The 18,627-nt window shown below is 56.8% G+C and overlaps 2 protein-coding genes across 6 annotated transcripts in view; one reads left to right on the forward strand and one right to left on the reverse strand.

Moving 5' to 3' along the window:
- The window catches only part of LOC112931228 (fucosyltransferase 2 (H blood group)), a 34,097-nt gene extending 16,943 nt beyond the window's left edge, over positions 1–17,154 (forward strand). For 2 of the 5 annotated variants that reach the window (XM_072756379.1, XM_072756385.1), the window contains 3 exons: positions 6,964–7,082; positions 11,322–11,433; positions 14,873–17,154. In XM_072756379.1, coding sequence (XP_072612480.1) covers positions 6,981–7,082; positions 11,322–11,433; positions 14,873–15,897 — 1,239 coding nt within the window. In that variant the 5' untranslated portion in view covers positions 6,964–6,980 and the 3' untranslated portion in view covers positions 15,898–17,154. Of the gene's footprint in view, positions 1–3,026; positions 3,097–6,963; positions 7,083–11,321; positions 11,434–14,872 lie in introns of those variants that run through there. The other 3 variants (XM_072756396.1, XM_072756401.1, XM_026013795.2) reach the window with 2 other exon arrangements.
- Positions 1,824–9,049, reverse strand: NTN5 (netrin 5). Its single transcript, XM_072756444.1, has 6 exons — positions 8,394–9,049; positions 5,018–5,206; positions 4,733–4,882; positions 3,904–3,957; positions 3,603–3,683; positions 1,824–2,286 (listed from the first exon to the last, which is right to left on the reverse strand). The coding sequence occupies exons 1-6, from the start codon at positions 9,022–9,024 to the stop codon at positions 1,835–1,837; spliced, it is 1,557 nt and encodes a 518-aa protein (XP_072612545.1). The 5' UTR covers positions 9,025–9,049; the 3' UTR covers positions 1,824–1,834.
- Positions 17,155–18,627: the final 1,473 nt, after the last annotated feature.

Here is an 18,627-nt window from a genome sequence, read left to right on the forward strand (position 1 = left end):
CTGCATGGAGCCCGCTTCTCCCTCTGCCAATGTCTCTGCATCTCTCTCTCTCTCTGTGTGTGCTCTCATGAATAAATAAATAAAATCTAAAAAAAGAAAATCCCTTAAAGAGGGGTGCCTGGGTGACTCAGTTGGTTGAGCATCTACCTCCTGGTTTTGGCTCAGGTCATGATCTCAGGTTCGTGAGATAGAGCCCTGAGTTGGGCTCTGCCCGCAGCACAGAGTCTGCTTGAAATTCTCACTCTCCCTCCTTCTCTGCTCCCCTCCCCACTCTGTCTCTCTTTCAAATAAATAAAATCTTAAAAAAAAAAAAAAAAAAAAAGAAAGCCCCTTAAAGACTCCTAACTCCTGCTTCAGGGATGCCCCCACCCTGGACCCACCTGGAAGCCAAAACAAGTTTCCCAGATATAGGGTATTATTGGTGGCTTGGGGCTTAAACAATCACCTCCTGGAGGCTGGAACCTGCCTTTTTCAGTCTCACAAGGAGCATACAAAGAACCTTGGGTGGAGGGCCTTTCTCTCTTCCTAGTAACTTAGGACATCAGGGCCTATTCCTGGCTCTCCATTGGCTGAGAGGCCCACTTTCCTCTCAGGGAAGGAACAGGATCGCTCTCCAGGCCCAAAGTCCTATCTGTTCCTCTGAGAATCCCTCCAAGTCCTCCCTCAATGACTCTCCTGCAAAGATCACCCAAATCTGAAATGCTGTGGTCCATTGCAGCTACAGGGGGCAGAGGTCAGGGTGGCAAGGAAGGTCCTAGGCCATGACAACCTTCCATGCCATAGTACTTACTGTTCCTTGGGTTTTTTAGCTCCATCCCTCTGGCCTGTAAGTACCCAGCTCTCGGGTGGGAGTAGCATTCTGCTTAGCACCAAGAGATGCCATACCACTCTGTGGCTCCCTGTTGGCTATTCTTGCAGGAAAGTGTTTAGGCTGCACTTCAAGACCAGCTGAACCTCGGTCAGAACCCTCTAGATATTCATTCCAAGTCCCTTTATTCCTTTCTCGGAGACTATCCGAGGACCCACCAGGGACACAACGTTCCGAGGCACCTGGGTGGCTCAGCAGTTGAGCATCTGCCTTTGGCTCAGGGTGTGATCCCGGGGTCCTGGGATCCAGGCCCACATCAGACTCCCTGCAGGGAGCCTGCTTCTCCCTCTGCCTATGTCTCTGCCTCTCTCTGTGTGTCTCATGAATAAATACATAAAATCTTAAAAATATTGGAACGCCTGGCTGGCTCAGCGGTGGAGCGTCAGCCTTTGGCCCCGGGGCATGATCTCGGGGTTCCAGGATTGAGTCCTGCATCGGGCTCTCTGCATGGAGCCTGCCTGTGTCTCTGCCTCTCTCTCTCTGTGCCTCACATGAATAAATAAATAAAATCTTTTAAAAATGTATTAAAAACAATATCAACAACAACACAAAATTCCTACAGGTGGAGCTTTCTGGAAATATGGCACCGCGGCCCTTTCCTTTGGCGCGTTTCCCGCCTTTTCTATCCGCCCGCCCTCCTACTGGCTTCTGGCCAATCACCAGGCAACACAAATCTGACGGGCACCGCAGTGACGTCATCCCAGCTCTGCGGCTGGATTAGGCATTTGGCCGGGGAGCAAAGCCGTCTTTTGGCTGTAGGTTTTCTACCTTTGCCCCTCAACATATGAGTGTTCTGTAGCCGAAACTCCCCCAAGATTTAATTCTTTATTTAGGGGCCTAGCCGCACAGTCCGCAGCCCAAACGCCTGGCGGCCCAAAGTCCCGCTGGCGGTTCGCGGCCTCTGGCCGGCGCGGCGCAGGCGCGTGCCGGTGACATCACAGGCTCCACGGCGCCTGATTGGCTCGCTCAGGGACGCGCCGTCGTCGAACTGGAAGGCTCAGCGCCAGCTCGCGTCTGTTCCTCCGGCGGCGGTGGAGTTCGCCCAGGTCCCGCTGTGGTGCTCGGGTCCGGGCTTGGGGCGGGGGGCCGCAGGCCGCGGCAGCCCCCCGCGCGCTCCTCCAGCTGCAGCCGCCGAAGGGGCCGGGCCCAGCGTGGCCTCCAGGGCAGCGCGAGGCCGTGGCGGTCGAGGACCAGGCGCGCGGGATCGGGGCCGCCGGCCGCGCTGCCCAGCAGCAGGTAGTCGGTGTCGGGCTGAAGGCGCAAGCAGCCACAGGCCAGGTCGGCGCGGGGCACCCAGGCGTCCTGACTGCCGTGGCGCACCGGCCGCGCCCGCTGCTTGTAGACGGCCAGGACGCGCACGGCCAGCCGCTGCCAGGCCTGGCCCGCCGCCTCCGACGCCAGCACCTGCGCGCGGAGAACTGCGGGGAGGGTTGCGGTCAGGCCCGGGCTGGGGGAGCCTCTGGGGTCGCGCGGGGTCAGTCCCGCCCGGTGGGGAGGGGGACAGGACCCAGGGGTGGGCTCCCAAGGTACCCTCAGGGAGGAGTCCTTGAACGTTTGAGGGTGAGAGGTGGCGGGGGAGGGTCCTGGCCCTGTGTCCTGAGTAGTGGAGCCTGCTGGAGGAGACATGGTCAAGGCAAGGAGGGGCAAGGCTTCTGGAGCGTGAGATGGGGTTCCAGGATTGTCATTAGGAAGGGTGGGGTGATGGAGGTCTCCTTCTTGGGAGGGGTGGCCGAACAGAGAGAGGAACCTAGGACTGTGGGACGCTTTGGTTGGGGTTTATACTGGGAGCAGCAGATGCCAGAATGACTTAAAGTGTGGGGAGGAATAACCAGGGGACCCTCCAGTGGGTGTGGCTGGGAACAAGGCAGAAAAGGTGGGCCCAGGGTCTCAAATATGGCACAGTCAAGAGACATTGAAGCAGAGCCCTTGGAAAAGGATATTGGCTCTGGAATGAGTTTTGGGAGCCAGAAGGAGGTCAGAACTTAGGACCTGAGAATTGAGGTCATAGTGATGGTGATTCAGAAAACATGTACTCTCTGAAGGGCTGAGGTGAGATGTGTTAGGGGCAGGACTCTTGCTCGCAAGCTAAGTCTATGGGGTGGAAGATCCCTCTGCGAGGCAGGATGAGAAGTTTCCATTTTCCGAATCCTAGGACCCGGTGGCCAGATGGTGGATCCTCAGAGAAGAGAGGCCTGGGATCTTACACCATAGAGGGAAATCACAGGCTGGTATGGATTCAAGGGCTGGGCTGAACTCCTGAGTATCTAAGAGATCTGAGTTACCCGAGGTCGTAGGCCCTGATGTCATGGGGCTGGTGTGGACTGGTGTAAACTGATGGATTAGGGAACTTTGAGGTGAGTCTCTGTGGGAGTGGGGCTAAGATTCAGAATCTGGGACCCTGATGGGAGGCAAGAAGTATCTTAAGATAGGCAGGACCCTCCATTCAACCAGCATCTCTTTCTCCTTCCATCCCCAGGAGGCCCCCCTCTCCCTCAGAGCTGTCCATCCGAAGGAGAGTGACACCCCGCAAGGCCAAGAACATGGGGAAAGAGGAGATATGGGAACATAGGGAACACCCCCACTCCGTGCCCCTGCCCCCATCTGGTCCTAGAATCAGGAAGGGTTATTGAAAGTCCCCCTTTCCATTTAAGATGAGAAGGCTAAACGTGGAGAAGGAGGCAATCATCAGAACACCTTGAGTAACCCACCGGCCTTTTTTCTCCCCAGCACTCACCGTAGTCCTGCTGGCAGTATCTCCGAAGGCTCATATGTACCCTGGTGTCCGAGACATTGCAGTAGTTTTGACACTGAGGGTCTGGGGAGGGTTAGGCCATCTGCAGTGGGCTCCCGAGGCCTGGGCCTCAGCGGTCTGCTCCTGCCCATCCCCCTCATTCCATCTTGATGGACAGCTGGGGTGGCCCACCCCCGGACCCCTTGGGACTGGGCTCAGTGGGCCACCCTGTATCTCCATCTGGGGGTCCAAGCAGCCCATCCCTAATCCCTCTTGGTGCCAGGGTTCTCCACACCAGCCTTACCAGAGCTGTAAGCACCAGGGGTAGTAACAAGGGGTGTTGTTGCCTCTGGAATTCCTGTGAGAGACCAAAGGAGAAATTTAACTTTTGCCCCTCCCCCACTTCCAACAGGAATCCAAGCATCCAGACCCTATGTCTATTCCCTTAAAGCCCAAGTATGAGCACCCTTTGCCCTCCTCCCCCAGGACCTGGAGTTGGTCCCTAGTCCCTTCCTTTTTTTTTTTTTTTTTAAGATTCTATTTATTTATTTGTTTGTTTGTTTTAAATTTTATTTATTTATTCATGAGAGACAGAGAGGCAGGCTCCATGCAGGGAGCCTGATGTGGGACTCGATCCTGGGTCTCCAGGATCACACTCTGGGCTTAAGACAGGTGCCAAACAGCTGAGCCAGCCAGGCGTCCCAAGATTTTATTTATTTATTCGTGAGAGACACACAGATAGGCAGAGACACAGGTAGAGGGAGAAGCAGGCTCCCTATGGAGCTGGATGCGGGACTGATCTCAGGACCCTGGGATCAAGCCCTAAGCCAAAGGAAGCACTCAATCACTGAGCCACCCAGGCGTCCCCTTAGTTCCATCTTCCTTCAGATCCAGAAGCGTAGACCCGCAGCCCCCTTCTCCCTCAGACACAGGAGTCTAGGCCCCTAGATTCCCCTTCCCAAGACTAAGATTGGGATTTGAGTTCTCTCCTCCCCCAAAGGCCCAGAGTATGACTTCCAGCGTCTAGCTTCCATCTCCCAGGGACCCAGCCCTGAGCATCCTTGCCCACTGGGATCTGGGATGTCCGCTTCCCGTCCCACTTAGGACTTGCAGCCCTGACCGTCATGACTCACGCTGGCAGGGCATCCAAGGAGAGCGGCTCTGCTGGTAGCCCGGACCACAGCGGTTGCATGTGAGGCCAGTGACCCCTAACTTACAGGAACACTGCCCACTGGTCTGGTTGCAGATGCCCCCTGTGGCCCCGATTGGGTGACACTGGCAGGCTACATGAGGAGAGGAGCTGGGTATCAGTGGTGGCGTGGGGCCCCAGAGGCGCCCTTCCCAGTCACCCGGCCCCTCCTCCCTCCGCCCAGGAGTCTGGCCTTGCTAGGCCCTTTCCTCCTAGGTCAGGCACTCACCCCTACAGGCCTTGCGGCTGGTGATGGGCTGGCCGGGGTCCCTCCAGAAGCCCGGCTGGCAGTAGTGGCAGTGCCTCCCAGCCGTGTGGTGGCGGCACCGCTCACAAACGCCCCCACTCCGGCCACCAGACAGTCTGAAGAGCTCAGAGTTGAACCTGCAGCGTCGGGCATGCTGGTTGCAAGAGCAGGCTAGAGACAGGACAGGGGCAGACACGTCAGGCTCCAGGGTCCAGCCTTCTGTTCCCAGTCCCGAGCTTTCTCCCCACTGCCCTCAGGAGAGGAAACAAAGCATAGATGCAATGAGATTGCCTGGGGGTTTGCGGGTCAGCCCAGGCCCCAGAACCTCTTCGTCCTCATCTTTAAGCTGGGTGCACTGGACCAGAGTGGGTACGCACGAGGGGCCCAGCAGACCTCTGAACATGTCTGTGGAACTGGGGGCTTAGGAGTGGCCACTCCAGGCGTGGGCGGCGGGGTCAGCCCCCCTAACCTGTCCACTCCTCACTGTGCTTCTTGGGCAAGTGACTTCTTTCTGTAGCTGGGTCTCCCCGGCTATAAAATGGCAGTACAGTGCCCACTTTGTGAGGTTTAAAGGAAACCAAAAGGATATAAATTGCTTGACCTAGGGCTTGACACAGCACGCCTTTGCCTGCCGAGAGCTGTGCGCCCAGCACCTCGCCTTAAGTGCTCAGCGCCTCTCATTCTCAAAGCAGTTCCCTGAGGCTTGTACTGTCATCAGCCCCATTTTACAGATGGGAAAACAGGTGGAGAGAGGCCAAGTCATCTGCCCAAAGTAATGCAGCTGAGGGGAAGTCAGTGGCAGGATCAGAACCCAGGGCTTCTGACTCCAGAGCCTGTGCCTTGGCAACCAGTCTAGTGTGGTCCACAGCTCACGTGAGGATTCTGTGCAGTGTACGTATGTGTGTGTTTCTGGGGGGAGCTGATCAGTGAGGCAGTGGCTCTCGGACCTTACCACTCCTCAGAGTTACTGGGAAATGTTAAAAAGAAACTGCAGGGCAGCCTGGCTCAGCGGTTTAGCACCACCTTCAGCCCAGGGCATGACTCTGGAGACCTGGGATGGAGTCCCACGTCTGGCTCCCTGCATGGAGCCTGCTTCTCCCTCTGCCTGTGTCTCTGTCTCTCTCTGTGTCTCTCATGAATAAATAAAGTCTTAAAAAAAAAAACTGCAATGGGGGTGTCTGGGTGGCTCAGTCGGTTACACATCTGCCTTCTACTCTGGTGACTCAGGTCATGATCCCAGGGTCCTCGGATAGAGCCCTGTGTTCTCAGGGATCCCTGTTCAGCAAGGAGTCTGCTTCTCTGCCTCTCCCTCTGCTCATGCTCTTGCTTGCTTGCTTACTCTCTCTCAAATAAATAAATAAAACCTTAAAAAATAAAAAAAGAAACTACACAGCTTCCAGGACCCACCCCCAGGGCTTCAGCTGGGCCCATGAATCTATTTCTAGCAAGCATTCTGAGCAAGATGCTGATGGAGGGGGTCCGTGGACCATACTTGGGAGAGATTTAAGGAGTTTTTGATTCTCGAGGGGTTTGAGAGGCCTGGGCTGGCAGGTCCCGAGAACACAGAACAGCAGCAGGAAGGTTAGGACACTGAGGCAGCTGTGTGTTCTCAGAAAAATGACTTGCTTCCCTAAACCTTGGTTTCCTCCCGTGCAGTGGGGATCTCAGTCCCTCTCCCAGGGCTGTCATGGGCCTTAAGAGGTGCCTCTTAAGAGATATTCTTCAGATTATCAGTGGGAAGAATCATGCGTTGGGCTCTTTCTGACCTGAGGGTGATCACTTCACCTCCCCTCTGTCTGGAAGACTCTAGTGGTGGGAAGGGGTTCAGACCACCATGCCTGTAAAGCCAGCAGCTCTGCCATAGGACCTAGTCCCACCCTCTCCACCCAGACCCTGCTTCATCACAACACTGTTGGCTTCTTACCCAGGTTCAGAGGCCAGTGCCATGCTCAGCCTGGGGCCGTGTGGTGATCCTCAGAGGGACGGCCTCCTCAGCTCCCAGGCCCCATCCAGGCTCAGGATGAATCCCTTCCCACCCCGAGGCAATGTGAGTCTCCCCTTCTCCCCCCGCCCCTGCAGGGACCTCAGATCTGGCTGGTGGGAATGGACTAGAGGTGGCGGGGGCAAAGGGTCTAGGAATAGAGCCTGGTACAGATGAGGACAGAGTGGGGAGCCAAGGACGGTGGGATGGGCTGTAAGTTACTCCACGTGACATTGCAGGAAGAAAGAGAAGAGGAATGGGGCAAAGAATTGGAGGGTTGAGAGAGAGGAGGGGTGTGTTGTGTGTGTATCTGTTGGTAGAGCAGATATGTCTCCCAGGGCTGCAGGAGCAGTGGGGAAGGGCCCAGACTCCAGAAGCTTCAGGTCTGGAAACACCATGGAGGGGAAAGGGTGTGGAGTGGGCCTGGGGAGCCCTGGTCTAGCTGGATGGACCGGTGGATCGCCCATTATCTGGAAAAGTCTGTCTCCCTAAGTCCAGTCCCAGCCCTGCAGTTTGTTGGCCCTTAGGGCAGGTGGGTACATGCCCTCAGGGCCCCTCCTTTCATCTGGGGAATGGTAATGTGGCAGTCACACAGCAAGCTCTTCTTTGGGGCCAGGTACCATATTAAGCTTTATTCCAAGGACCTTATACATAGTGACCCATTGGACTTTCACTACAGCCTGTAAAAGAAATACTGTCATTGTCCCCAGTTTACAAGCAAGGAAGTGGAGGCACAGAGAGGTCAAGTCACTTGCCTGTGGTCACATAGCTGGGAAGCAGAGGAGCTGGGACTTGAGCCCAGGCTGGCTTGCTGCTGAGCCCATGTGCCTGTCTGCCACCCTAGAGCATGTAGCATGATGGCACCTGATAGGCAGGAGGGACAAGCCAAGACCCAGAGCTGACACTTTGTAGCTATGTGTCTTTGTGCAAGGGACCTCTCGCCTCTAGACTCAGTCTCCTCATCTATAAAATGGACCTGATGACAAAACCTGCCTGGTACATAGCTGGTGATTGGTGATGTCCTTAGTGAGTAAATATGTCCCCCATATTGTTGACTTGATGAGTCAGGAAAGGTCCAGCTGCCCAGTTCCCCAGAATCATTTAGGAAATGTTATTCATAGCAGCAGCAGCAGCATAGAAATGGCGTGTGGGGCAGAAACTGGAGCCCCTTACTGGGCAGCTGGAAGTCGGGGTAGCAGGGACTGGGGCAGGCAGGTGGGAGGCTGTGGGGGAGGCAGAGAGGGGACTGGCTCAGGAAGCAAGGTGAAGCCAGGAGCAAGCTGCTGTAGGGAAGGAGAGGGACCAGGGACCGGCTGCTAGAGAGTCAGGGAGCACGGATGGGGGGGGTGAGGGCAGGAGGGGGCACCCAGGACTCACGCAGGCAAGGGTGGGGGTGCCAGGGCGTGGCAGGCCGCCAGGGCCAGTCTCGATGGGATGGGCGGCAGCTCTCACACCCTGGGCCCGTGGTGTGGTGGCGGCAGCGGCATCGGGGGGGCCGGGCACGGGCAGCACAGCGGGCTGCGTGGCCATGGCACTGGCAGCGGCCCCTCACTCCGGCTGCCGCCAGCCCTGCCCGGCCCCCAAACTCCACGCGGAGGTGACTGACTACCACACTGGACTTCGGGCCTGGTGGGGCCCGGAACGTCACCTTCTCAGGGCCCCCCAAGGCCCCAGGCCAGGCAGGTCTGCGCCACAGCGATCTCCAGGGACCTCCGCTGGCCCAGGCAGCAGACAGGACCAGAGCTGGGGATCCTGGAGTGCAGAAGCGCAGGCTGACGGACGTCAGGAGAAAGGGGCCGCCCAGGGCCAGGGTTAGGCTGCCATTGCAGGTGGCCCGGGGACTGAGGTCTGCCCCCAGGGAGAGGGCGCAGGCCTGGGGACAGGAGGCTGCCGTGCCAGTCAGCTGGGTCACTGGTGGGAGGCAGAAGCGGGGGCGGCCACCTGGATGGTAACATGGGTCAGCGGTGGCCTGGCTTAGGAGGAGCCAGAGGGCAAAGATCACAGGCATGGTCCCAGCAGAGCAAGCACCTGGAGAGGAGAGGAGTGACCAGGCTGAGGGCCTCAGGCTGCCCTCGTGGGTCAGCCTCCCCCCACAGGCTCTGGGGGGGAACCCTGGCATTCCATCCCTAGCCCTGCCCAAGCCCCCTCCCTGGCTGCTTCTAAGCGAGGAAAATAGTTCCATCTGGGGAGAATTACTGTTTACATAACCCAGAGGGAAAAGAACGCAAGCAAAATTGAGAATTTTGCCTGAACTAATCTGCAGCTTAACACCCTAGAGCTATCGTTGGTGTCAGTGTGGAGGGGCAGGGGGCCCTGGGGAGAGGGCCAGGGGTGCGGGCGGATGGGGAAACCCAGACAGGCCACAAGGGTGGGGGTGCTTAGAGGCAGATGAAGCTCCAAGACAAAGTAACAAAGAGGAACAGAGGCACCCACAGCAAAGACAGAGGGGAGGGGACGCAAGTCTTCGGAAAGGGCCAGGTGCAGAAAAGGAACCATGGGGATGGGGGAAGCTGGAGCCCAGATGGAGGGGGCACCCAGATCCACAGGGAGTGGGTGGAGGGGGAATGGAGTCCCAGGAAGCCTGGGGCCAGGACAGACAGACAGGCAGACCTGTGGGCTCAGAGACACCCAGGGAGCAAGAGATCAGACAGCCTGCCTGCCTGGCCTGGCCAGTGGGAAGGTGGAGGCGGGGAGGGGAAGTGGGGGCGGGGCAGGGCGGGGGATCAGAAGCCTGTGGCCAGGCCCCTGGCCCACGAGGATCAGAGCGGAGGCCCTTTCCCACGTGGGGCCCTAACCTTGTTCTCCACACCCAGGGCACGGAGGGGGATTAGCGCCAAACAACCCCGCCAGCCTCCTCCACTGCCACCCACCCCAGCCTCCACCCAGCCTTAACCCTTTCCCACCCAGGAAACAAGCCTCACCCTCAGAAGTGTGCTGAGGATGAGGAGCTAGAGCGGGGGGGGGGGGGGGGGGGGGGGTCACCCAGGGACTAGAAACCTGGGTCACTCTGGAGCTGGAGCATGGGGTTAGGAGAGCAGATGCGAGCCCCCTCAGAATTCAGGGTTGGGAGGACCCCAGACTTGGATTTCTGAGGACTTTCTGATCACTGCAGCCCTCCCTACTCCTACCTGCCATCCTAGGCCTCCCGATCTGCAGAGCAGAGCCCCCACATTCTCTACCCACCCTAAGGTCCTCAGATTAGAAGGGGGAACAGTTATGGGGGGTGTCGGGTGCTGCCTAGGGGGAGGGGTGGGGGAGGCAGGGCAGAGCCAGATGCCATGTGGGGGTGGTGGCTGAAGTCCAGACTCTGGGATGGCAGGGGTGAAGAAGGACTAGGGGCTGAAATCCGCCCCCCCACCCCCTGTTTTCCCCTTCCAGGGCAGCCCCTACTGAGGAACTTCCTCAGGTCTGGTGCCCTTGGAACCTTTCTGGGCCCCACTGACCATGCCCCTGGCTTGCTCCTGGCCCAGAAGTCTTGTGAGGCATCTGGGGGTGCAGGTGGGGTCACATCCACCCCAGCCTGATCTCACAGCCCCCGCCATATCCCAACTGTGGTTGCCATGTGCGGAGACCACCTCCCCCTGCCCCAGAGGACAGGCATCAGCCTCCACCCCTCCCTATGAGCCTGGCGCCATTTTGCACACTTGCGGCCGCGGGCATTTGCCCTGTCTTCTTAGCGCCAGCTTCATTAAGGACCTAGCCCCCATCTCCTACCTCGCCTTCCTTGCCTGGGCGGTTCGTGGGGTACCATTTTCTGGCCCGTTGCACCTGGACAGCCAGGCCGCAAGTCCCCTGGTGTTCCTGGAGGATCCAGAAGCCAGCCCCTGCCCATCTGGGAACCCAGATGTCCAGCCTCCAGCCCCTATCCCTCTTGGGAGCCGGAGTCCACTCCCACCCCCTTTAAGGAGCAGAGTCTAACTGTGCTCCTACCAGACCCATAGTTAGGCCCCCATGCCTGGGCGGTGAGGAGGTCCATCTGGGACCCAGGCTCCTTTTCTCTGGCTTTTTTGCATGCATCCCACCCCTTTGCCCCTGACGTTGGCCAAACCTGTGCCCAAGAAGAGAGGGTCCTCTGCAGCTAGCTCCTCATGTGTTCTTCCCTCTCGCAGGAGCTTGGCTGCGGGGCGGCAGCGTGGGCTCTCAGGAGTGAGTGCCTGAGTGCCGGAGTGGCTGTTGTCAGGCCCCAGGCTAGTGGGGGTTCTGGGCGGGAGCTCAGAGCAGAGCCCGCAGAATCCAACACCACCACCGCTCCCCCCCACCCCCGCCCCAGTCCCCTCGCCAACCGCAGCCACTTTCTCCCCGCAGGGACCCCAGCCAGCCACGCCACCCAGGACTGTGTGGGACGTGAGGGATGTCGCCCCAGGGGGGCCCGAAACCAGGCAGCCCGGAGCACGCTGGCCCAGGAGGCTAAAGACAGGTAGGATGGGACAGCAGACTGTGGCCCCACGGGCTTCAGACCCTTGTCCCACTGACTCCCCACGGCACTGACTCCCCACAGCTCAGCTCACCATGTGGTGCTGCAATCCTTGATCCATGGATCTTTGATCCTTCAATCCAGATCCATTGGGTTGGGAAGGGGCTGACTTGCCAGGTGACTATCAGGGCCTCTCTCCACACTGAGGCAGGACCCCCAGCTGGCACCTCCTTCCCTCTGGAACCTTCTGTCAGCTGTGGGTAAATTCAGCATTGAGGTGAGTTACTTCACACTCTAAATATCTGTGCTTTTGGAAGGATCTGGGCAGCCACCAGGAAACCCAAAGACTTGGGCCACTTTCTAAGACAGCAGGGAGGGAGGTGAGGAGAGGAGAATCACCAGACCTCCCTCATCCTGCTTTGGAAGGAGAGGGCAGGGACCCCAAGGGGGACAGAGCCCAAAGCCAGCCTCCCCATGGCCAGTTCCTACAAGGCCTCAACACTTCAGTCACGAAATTTTCATGCAAATGTGACTGTCAACTATTACAGAGCTAATGGTTTTGACTAGAAAAATAAAGCTTTCTATCACTTCCTGCTGAGAAAAGCAAGAGTCTCAGGAGGATGGGGCACAGATATTTGCCTGCCTGTGGTTTTGAATGTGTTTATTGAGGGGCCCCATGGACCCGACCCTGACAGGGATTTGAGTGTCCCACTGTTGGGAGCCTGCCCTGAGGTCTGGAGGGCACAGCCAGGACAGTCTCTGATTCTGGGTCTGGGGAACCCCCATGAACCACCCTAGAGAGGCCAGCCAGGGTGGGAGCCAGGACAAGGACATCTGATTTGAAATTAGACTGTGAGGAGGAATTGGCTGCAAGAGAAGGGGTTTCGGGGTGGAGACACCCCCAAATCAGAGGGGGTATACCAGTTCTAGGGACAGGCAGTGTGAGCTACAGGGTAACGCTGTGGAATATTCACCACAAGCATCCATCCAGCAAGTGCGCCCCGAGTCCCTCCTGTGTCCACAACCCCTGCCCTTGCCAGACTTACAATCTGGAGAGGAGAGATCACTACAGGAAAGTATTAAATAATTCTGTTCTAGAGAATGGCAGAAGGTAACAAGTGCTTGGGAGCAAAAGCAAGCAGGGAAGTGGGGTGGTAGTCTGCAGGGGACATTTGTTTGGGCTGAGACCTGAAAGCAGTGAGGGCAGCAGCCCCCCCCCCCCCCATCATCAGGACCCAAGCGACTGGGGTAGAGAGAATCTGGGGTAGAGAGGATGGCCAGTGCAAAGGCCAGCCTGGCCGCCTGAGAAAATTCGAGGTTTAGGTCTCTGATTTATTCTGATTTATTTTGCTTTACTTTTCTCCCCACCCGGTTGGGAACAAGCAGTTTCTTAAGCAAATGTGACCTGGAGGGAAGCTTTCTTCCTCACTTTTGTTTTTAATAGCCTGAGCTGCATGAGGTGTTTAGCACTTTGAGGGGGTGGGGTGGGGGGAGGGTAGAAGCAACGTAAGCCTGGAGGAAAGAATTCTCTAAGTTGGGAAGGAGGCTTGTTTGTTTGTTTGTTTGTTTGTTTGTTTTTGGATAAGAGTTCCTCAAGTACTGGGCACCTTGTCCCTCACATGGCCCCAGAGAGGAGGCAGGACCTCCCTGGGGCACAGCTATGTGGTAGCTCAGCAGTGTGGGACCCACAGCTCTGGGCTTACAGAGAGATCTTTTATCCCTACCTTGGTGGTCCAGAAGAGACAGGCGCCACGAGGCAGAGCAGATCATACTCCATGTATAACGACTGAGAGCCTGCGTCTGAGTGCTCTCCTTCAGGAAGACTAGAAAAATCCAGGACAGTAATGGAGAACAGATTCCTGAGCCACACTGCCTGGGTTCAAAATCCACGCTCTACCTCTTTCCTGGCTGTGTGACTTAAGGCAGCTTTCTTAACCTCTCTGTGCCTGAGTGTCCTCATCTATTAAACGAGCGAGCATAACAATCTGCCTTCCTCCTGGGAGGGCATGAGGTCTAGATGAGCAAAGACAGCCCTGCAGTCTCATAACGGAACCTCCCTGGACCAGACGTGTTCCAGAACCTGTGCATCGGCACTGTAGTGGGATGTGGGGTCTGGGCAGTATCCCATAATCAGATGTTACCGTTTCTGCAGCAAAACGTGGGCATCTCAGGAAGTCAGTCTACAAGTCACTTTGGGCCACATTTTTGTCTCCAAATGAGTTCAGTTGAGGTTGAAGTTGGCCACCAGTTGTTGGGAAGGTGATGGATAAGGAATCGCAGGTGGGCAAGCAAGCACTGGGGCCAGTGCCTGGTGCACCCAGGGACCACAGAAGCAGTACCCCTGATGCAGTCTTTCTCCGACTTTCAAATTGTTCAGGCCGACAGAAAGCCAGGAGAGGGAGCTCTTGAGACTCAAGGACCAGGGCTGCTGGATTCGCAGAGCCCAGAGGAACATGAAAACTTGGGGTGCCTTATTCAGATTGATTGATAATTTCTAGCTGGTGAGAGCAGAGCATTAAACCAAGTGCAGCCCCCCCACTTTTCATTAAAACATGTAAACTCTACTCCCAACATGGGGCTCAAACTCATAACCCCAAGGTCAAGAGCTGTCTGCTTTCCTGACGGAGCCAGCTGGCTGAAGCGCAGGCCCTTTTGTGTGTGGGCCGCGTACAACTGCTCGGGTCATGCACCATGGAGGTGGCCCTGGGTGGTGGGTTCCTTTGTCCTGAGCTGCTGCTTCCTCCCCAGTAGCCCAGGCTCCAGTCCCTGCTCAGCTCCCCTGCTCTGTCTTTGGAACCTGGCCCACCCCGCAGGCTGGCTTGGAGCGAAGCTGGAGTCTTCCCTGGGCGGGACCTGAGCTGAGCAGGCCATGTGTTAAGGATTGGGGCAGAGTTGTCACCAGCCCCATGAGAAGAGGGGCTCATTCTTTGAAACTCTGGCAGTAGTCTGGGCATTGCTCGGACACCCCAGTGGAGGGAGTGTGATGTCATACTCAGCCCTCCTGCGGAAGAGCCAGCTGACCTTGCTGGGGACCCACATTGAACAAGAAACATTTGAGGAGGGCCCAGGAGTGTTCAGACTTCCCAAAGGGTCAGATTAATAAAGCGAGGAGCCCTGGAATATTGGAGAGGGAGTAGAGGGGGCGCTGGCAGAGGGAGAGAGATGGGGAGCCTGGACAGGGGTGGAACAGAAGCCAGAGGATGAAAAGTGGGGGCCCCAGCATTCCAGTGCTTCCTTCTGCACGGGCTCCTGAGCCGTAGCCCCTGGAATGGCCACAGAGAAACCACAGGTGGAGGGGAGAGTAAAAAGCGGGTCAGGACACGCTGGACACCACTCGACTCGCTTGGCTTAGTTGAGTGAGGGAACCAATGATTTGGGGGTGAATGTGACTCGGGTGCTGCCGAGCCATCACTCGTGACTGCGTCCTCTGTCCTCCCTACAGCCCTGATGGGATTCCGGGCCACTTGCCCTTCCTTCTCTACCATCTACTTCCTCTTCATCATCTTCGTGGTGTCCACCATCTTCCACTGCCACCAGCGCCTGGCTCTGGTGCCCACCCCCTGGGCCTATTCAGGCCGCGTGGTCCTGCTCCCCAGATACCTGCCCCGGGGGGGCGTGTTCACCATCAACTCCAAGGGCCGCCTGGGGAACCAGATGGGTGAGTACGCCACCCTGTACGCCCTGGCCAAGATGAACGGGCGGCCGGCCTTCATCCCGGCCGAGATGCACAGCACGCTGGCCCCCATCTTCAGAATCACCCTCCCCGTCCTGCACGGCACCACGGCCAGCAGCATCCCGTGGCAGAACTACCACCTGAACGACTGGATGGAGGAGGAGTACCGCCACATCCCGGGGGAGTACGTGCGCCTCACCGGCTACCCCTGCTCCTGGACCTTCTACCACCACGTCCGCGATGAGATCTTGCGGGAGTTCACCCTGCACGACCACGTGAGGGAGGAGGCTCAGAAGTTTCTGCGGGGCCTGCAGGTGAGCGGAAGACAGCCGGGCACCTTCGTGGGGGTCCACGTGCGCCGGGGGGACTACGTGCAGGTCATGCCAAACGTGTGGAAGGGCGTGCTGGCTGACCGGGGCTACCTGCGCCAGGCCCTGGACTGGTTCCGGGCCCGCTACCATGCTCCCCTCTTCGTGATCACCAGTGACGACATGTCCTGGTGTCGGCAGAACATTAACGGCTCCCTCCGCGACGTGGTGTTCGCGGGCAATGGCCTTCAGGGCTCCCCCACCAGGGACTTTGCGCTGCTCACGCAGTGTAACCACAGCATCATCACGGTGGGCACCTTCGGGATCTGGGCAGCCTACCTCGCGGGTGGGGCCACTGTCTACCTGGCCAATTTCACCCTGCCCGACTCCCCCCTCCAGTGGATCTTTAAGCCGCAGGCAGCCTTCCTGCCCGAGTGGGTGGGCATCGCGGCCGACCTTGGGCAGGCCAGAGAGAATGGCCTCTAGCCCCTTGAGGTCACGCATCTCTTCCTCCCCCTCGGCTGACAGGCGGTGCCCTGGCACCACCAGGCATCTCCAAGCCACCATGCTTTCCAGCTGAGGGACCTCAGACAAGTCACTTAATTTCTCGGGGCCTTAGGTGCCACCTGCAGAGTGAAAGTAACACAGAGCTTACCTCAGCAGTCCTGCAGCAAGTTCATTTAGTGTCCTCAGGAACACATCATGGCTCTGGGTTTGCTTGGCAGTTGGACCATTAGTACTAAACAAACCATGCAAGGGCACCCCTGCAGCAGAGGCCCTGGCAGCGAATTTGCAGGCTGCATACCCAGCCTCTTCTAGCACACCTTGTCTCCTTCCCCAGTCGCTGCAAGCCAGCCTTGAGAAAGAACTAGAAGATCTAATCTCATCTCTCCATTTTATGGGTGGAAAAGCCACGCTCAACCTACAGTGCACTTTCCCTGGTGAGGGCAGTGGCTCTGGCTGCTGCTCTGGCTCTGCAAGTGGTGCCTGAAACCACGAGGAAACTGCCCCCAGAAAACGAACCTGCCTGTTCTGGCAAGTCCCTGCCTAGGAGCCCAGAAACTTCCTGCCTGCTGCATGCTCCTTGGCCATGACCAGGCAGGTGTATGGCATGCCCTGAACTTTCTGGTTGCCTTAAGAAACCTAATTTTTGCCCTCTCCTTGTCTGCAGCTTCTGGAGTGTAAGTCCAGATGTCTTGCCCTTGCCTCCTGAGAGGGTTTGGTGAAGCTGTGCCTGCCGTCAAGTACAAGGGAGCCAGGTGTCTTGGGCAGCAAAGAATTCAGGCTTTAGGTTTCATAAGGCCTTAGCATGAAAGGGAGGGAACCCAGAGTTTGAGGGGATGAATCTCAGGGAAGTACTCTCAGTGGGGAGGTGAGGGCCCTGGACATGGGTGTGGATGGGGGGTGGGGGCCTCACAGTGCTGGCCGGAGTCCAGCAGGACCCCACACCACTTGGCCTGCAGCAGCAAAGCCGCCAATGTTCTAGAAGCGGCGGGCAGACCTCAGGAGGCCCCAGACAGGAGCACAGCCATGCCAGCCTCCACCTGCAGACAGACGTCCTCACTCTCGGCACTGCCTGTGCCCCGGGCACACTCTGAGAAACCCCCCGTGTAGAGAGAAGTTGGATTAAGTGGTCACAATACGGGTTTTCCTGTGTTCAGTGCATTCAGAAGTATGGAGATACCGGTACATTTATCCGTGTAATACTCCTTTTTGAATATTAAAAAAAAAATCTTGATCTCATCCCTTTCCTGTTGTAAATTCATTCCAAATGTCTTAATTACGTGAATGCCCATTTCCTGGCATGCCTGAGGTTGAGCACAGGTGTCCTCACCTATCAATAATATATCCCCAGAGTCTTTTGACCCCAGTATACTTCCTTAAGTCCCATCATGGTCTGGGGCCTAGGGTAGGGGGATGCTAGGGAAAGTAAGAGGTGTCTGGGAGGAAGGGGAGGGGGCCTCTGTGTGAGCTATCCCCAGCTGCTTAGCAAATGACTCCCAAACCTAGTGGCTTAAAATAACTGCAGCAATTTATTAGCTCTTACGGTTTGTATGGGTCAGGGATTCGGGTGTGGTTTAGCTGGGTGGTTCTGCTTGCCTTACTTATCCAGGGAGGTTGCTGTCGGGTAGGTGTAGGCAAGGGCTGGTCCCTCTGAAGGCTTTCTGGGGAGCTGGGGGGTCCCGCTTCGAGGGCTGGAAGCTCTGCTGACTCTGGGCTCTTTTTTAATTTAATTTTATTTTTGGGGGATCCCGGGTGGCTCAGCGGTTTGGCGCCTGCTTCAGCCCAGGGCATGATCCTGGAGTCCTGGGATCGAGTCTCACGTCGGGCTTCTAGCATGGAGCCTGCTTCTCCCTCTGCCTGTGTGTCTGCCTCTCTCTGTGCGTCTCTCATGAATAAATAGATCTTAAAAAAATAATTTAAAAAATATTTGTATTCATTTATTCATGAGAGACGCACAGAGAGAGGCAGACACACAGACAGAGGGAGAAACAGGCTTCCGGGCAGCCCCGGTGGCTCAGCGGTTTAGCGCTGCCTTCGGCCCAGGGCATGATCCTGGAGACCTGGGATCAAGTCCCACATCAGGCTCTGCATGGAACCTGCTTCTCCCTCTGCTATGTCTCTGCCTCTCTCTCTCTCTCTGTCTCTCATAAATAAATAAAATCTTAAAAAAAGAAAAAAAAGAAGCAGGCTCCCTGCAAGGAGCCCAATGCAGGACTCGATTCCAGGACCCCAGGATCATGACCTGATCCAAAGGCAGATACTCAAAAAAAAAAAAAAAAAAAAAAAAAAAAAAAAAAAACCACAAAGGCAGACACTCAACTACTGAGCCACCCAGGTGTCCCTCATTTTTTTTTTTTTTTAAGATTCTAGGGATCCTTGGGTGTCTCAGCAGTTTAGTGCCTGCCTTTGGCCCAGGGCATGATCCTGGAGTCCCAGGATCGAGTCTCACATCGGGCTACTTGCATGGAGCCTGCTTCTCCCTCTGCCTGTGTTTTTGCCTCTCTCTCTGTGTCTCTCTCTCATGAATAAATAAATAAAATCTTTAAAAAAAAATAAAGATTCTATTTATTTGACAGAGCGCATAAGCAGGGGGAGAGGGAGAGGAAGAAGCAGACTCCTCGCTGAGCAGGGAGCCCGATGTGGAGCTCCATCCCAGGACCCTGGGATTATGACCTGAGCAGAAGGCAGCCACCTTTAACCCTCCTCTGAGCC

The sequence above is a fragment of the Vulpes vulpes genome, chromosome 1, assembly GCF_048418805.1.
Source record: "Vulpes vulpes isolate BD-2025 chromosome 1, VulVul3, whole genome shotgun sequence".
Classification (NCBI taxonomy): Eukaryota; Metazoa; Chordata; class Mammalia; order Carnivora; family Canidae; genus Vulpes; species Vulpes vulpes.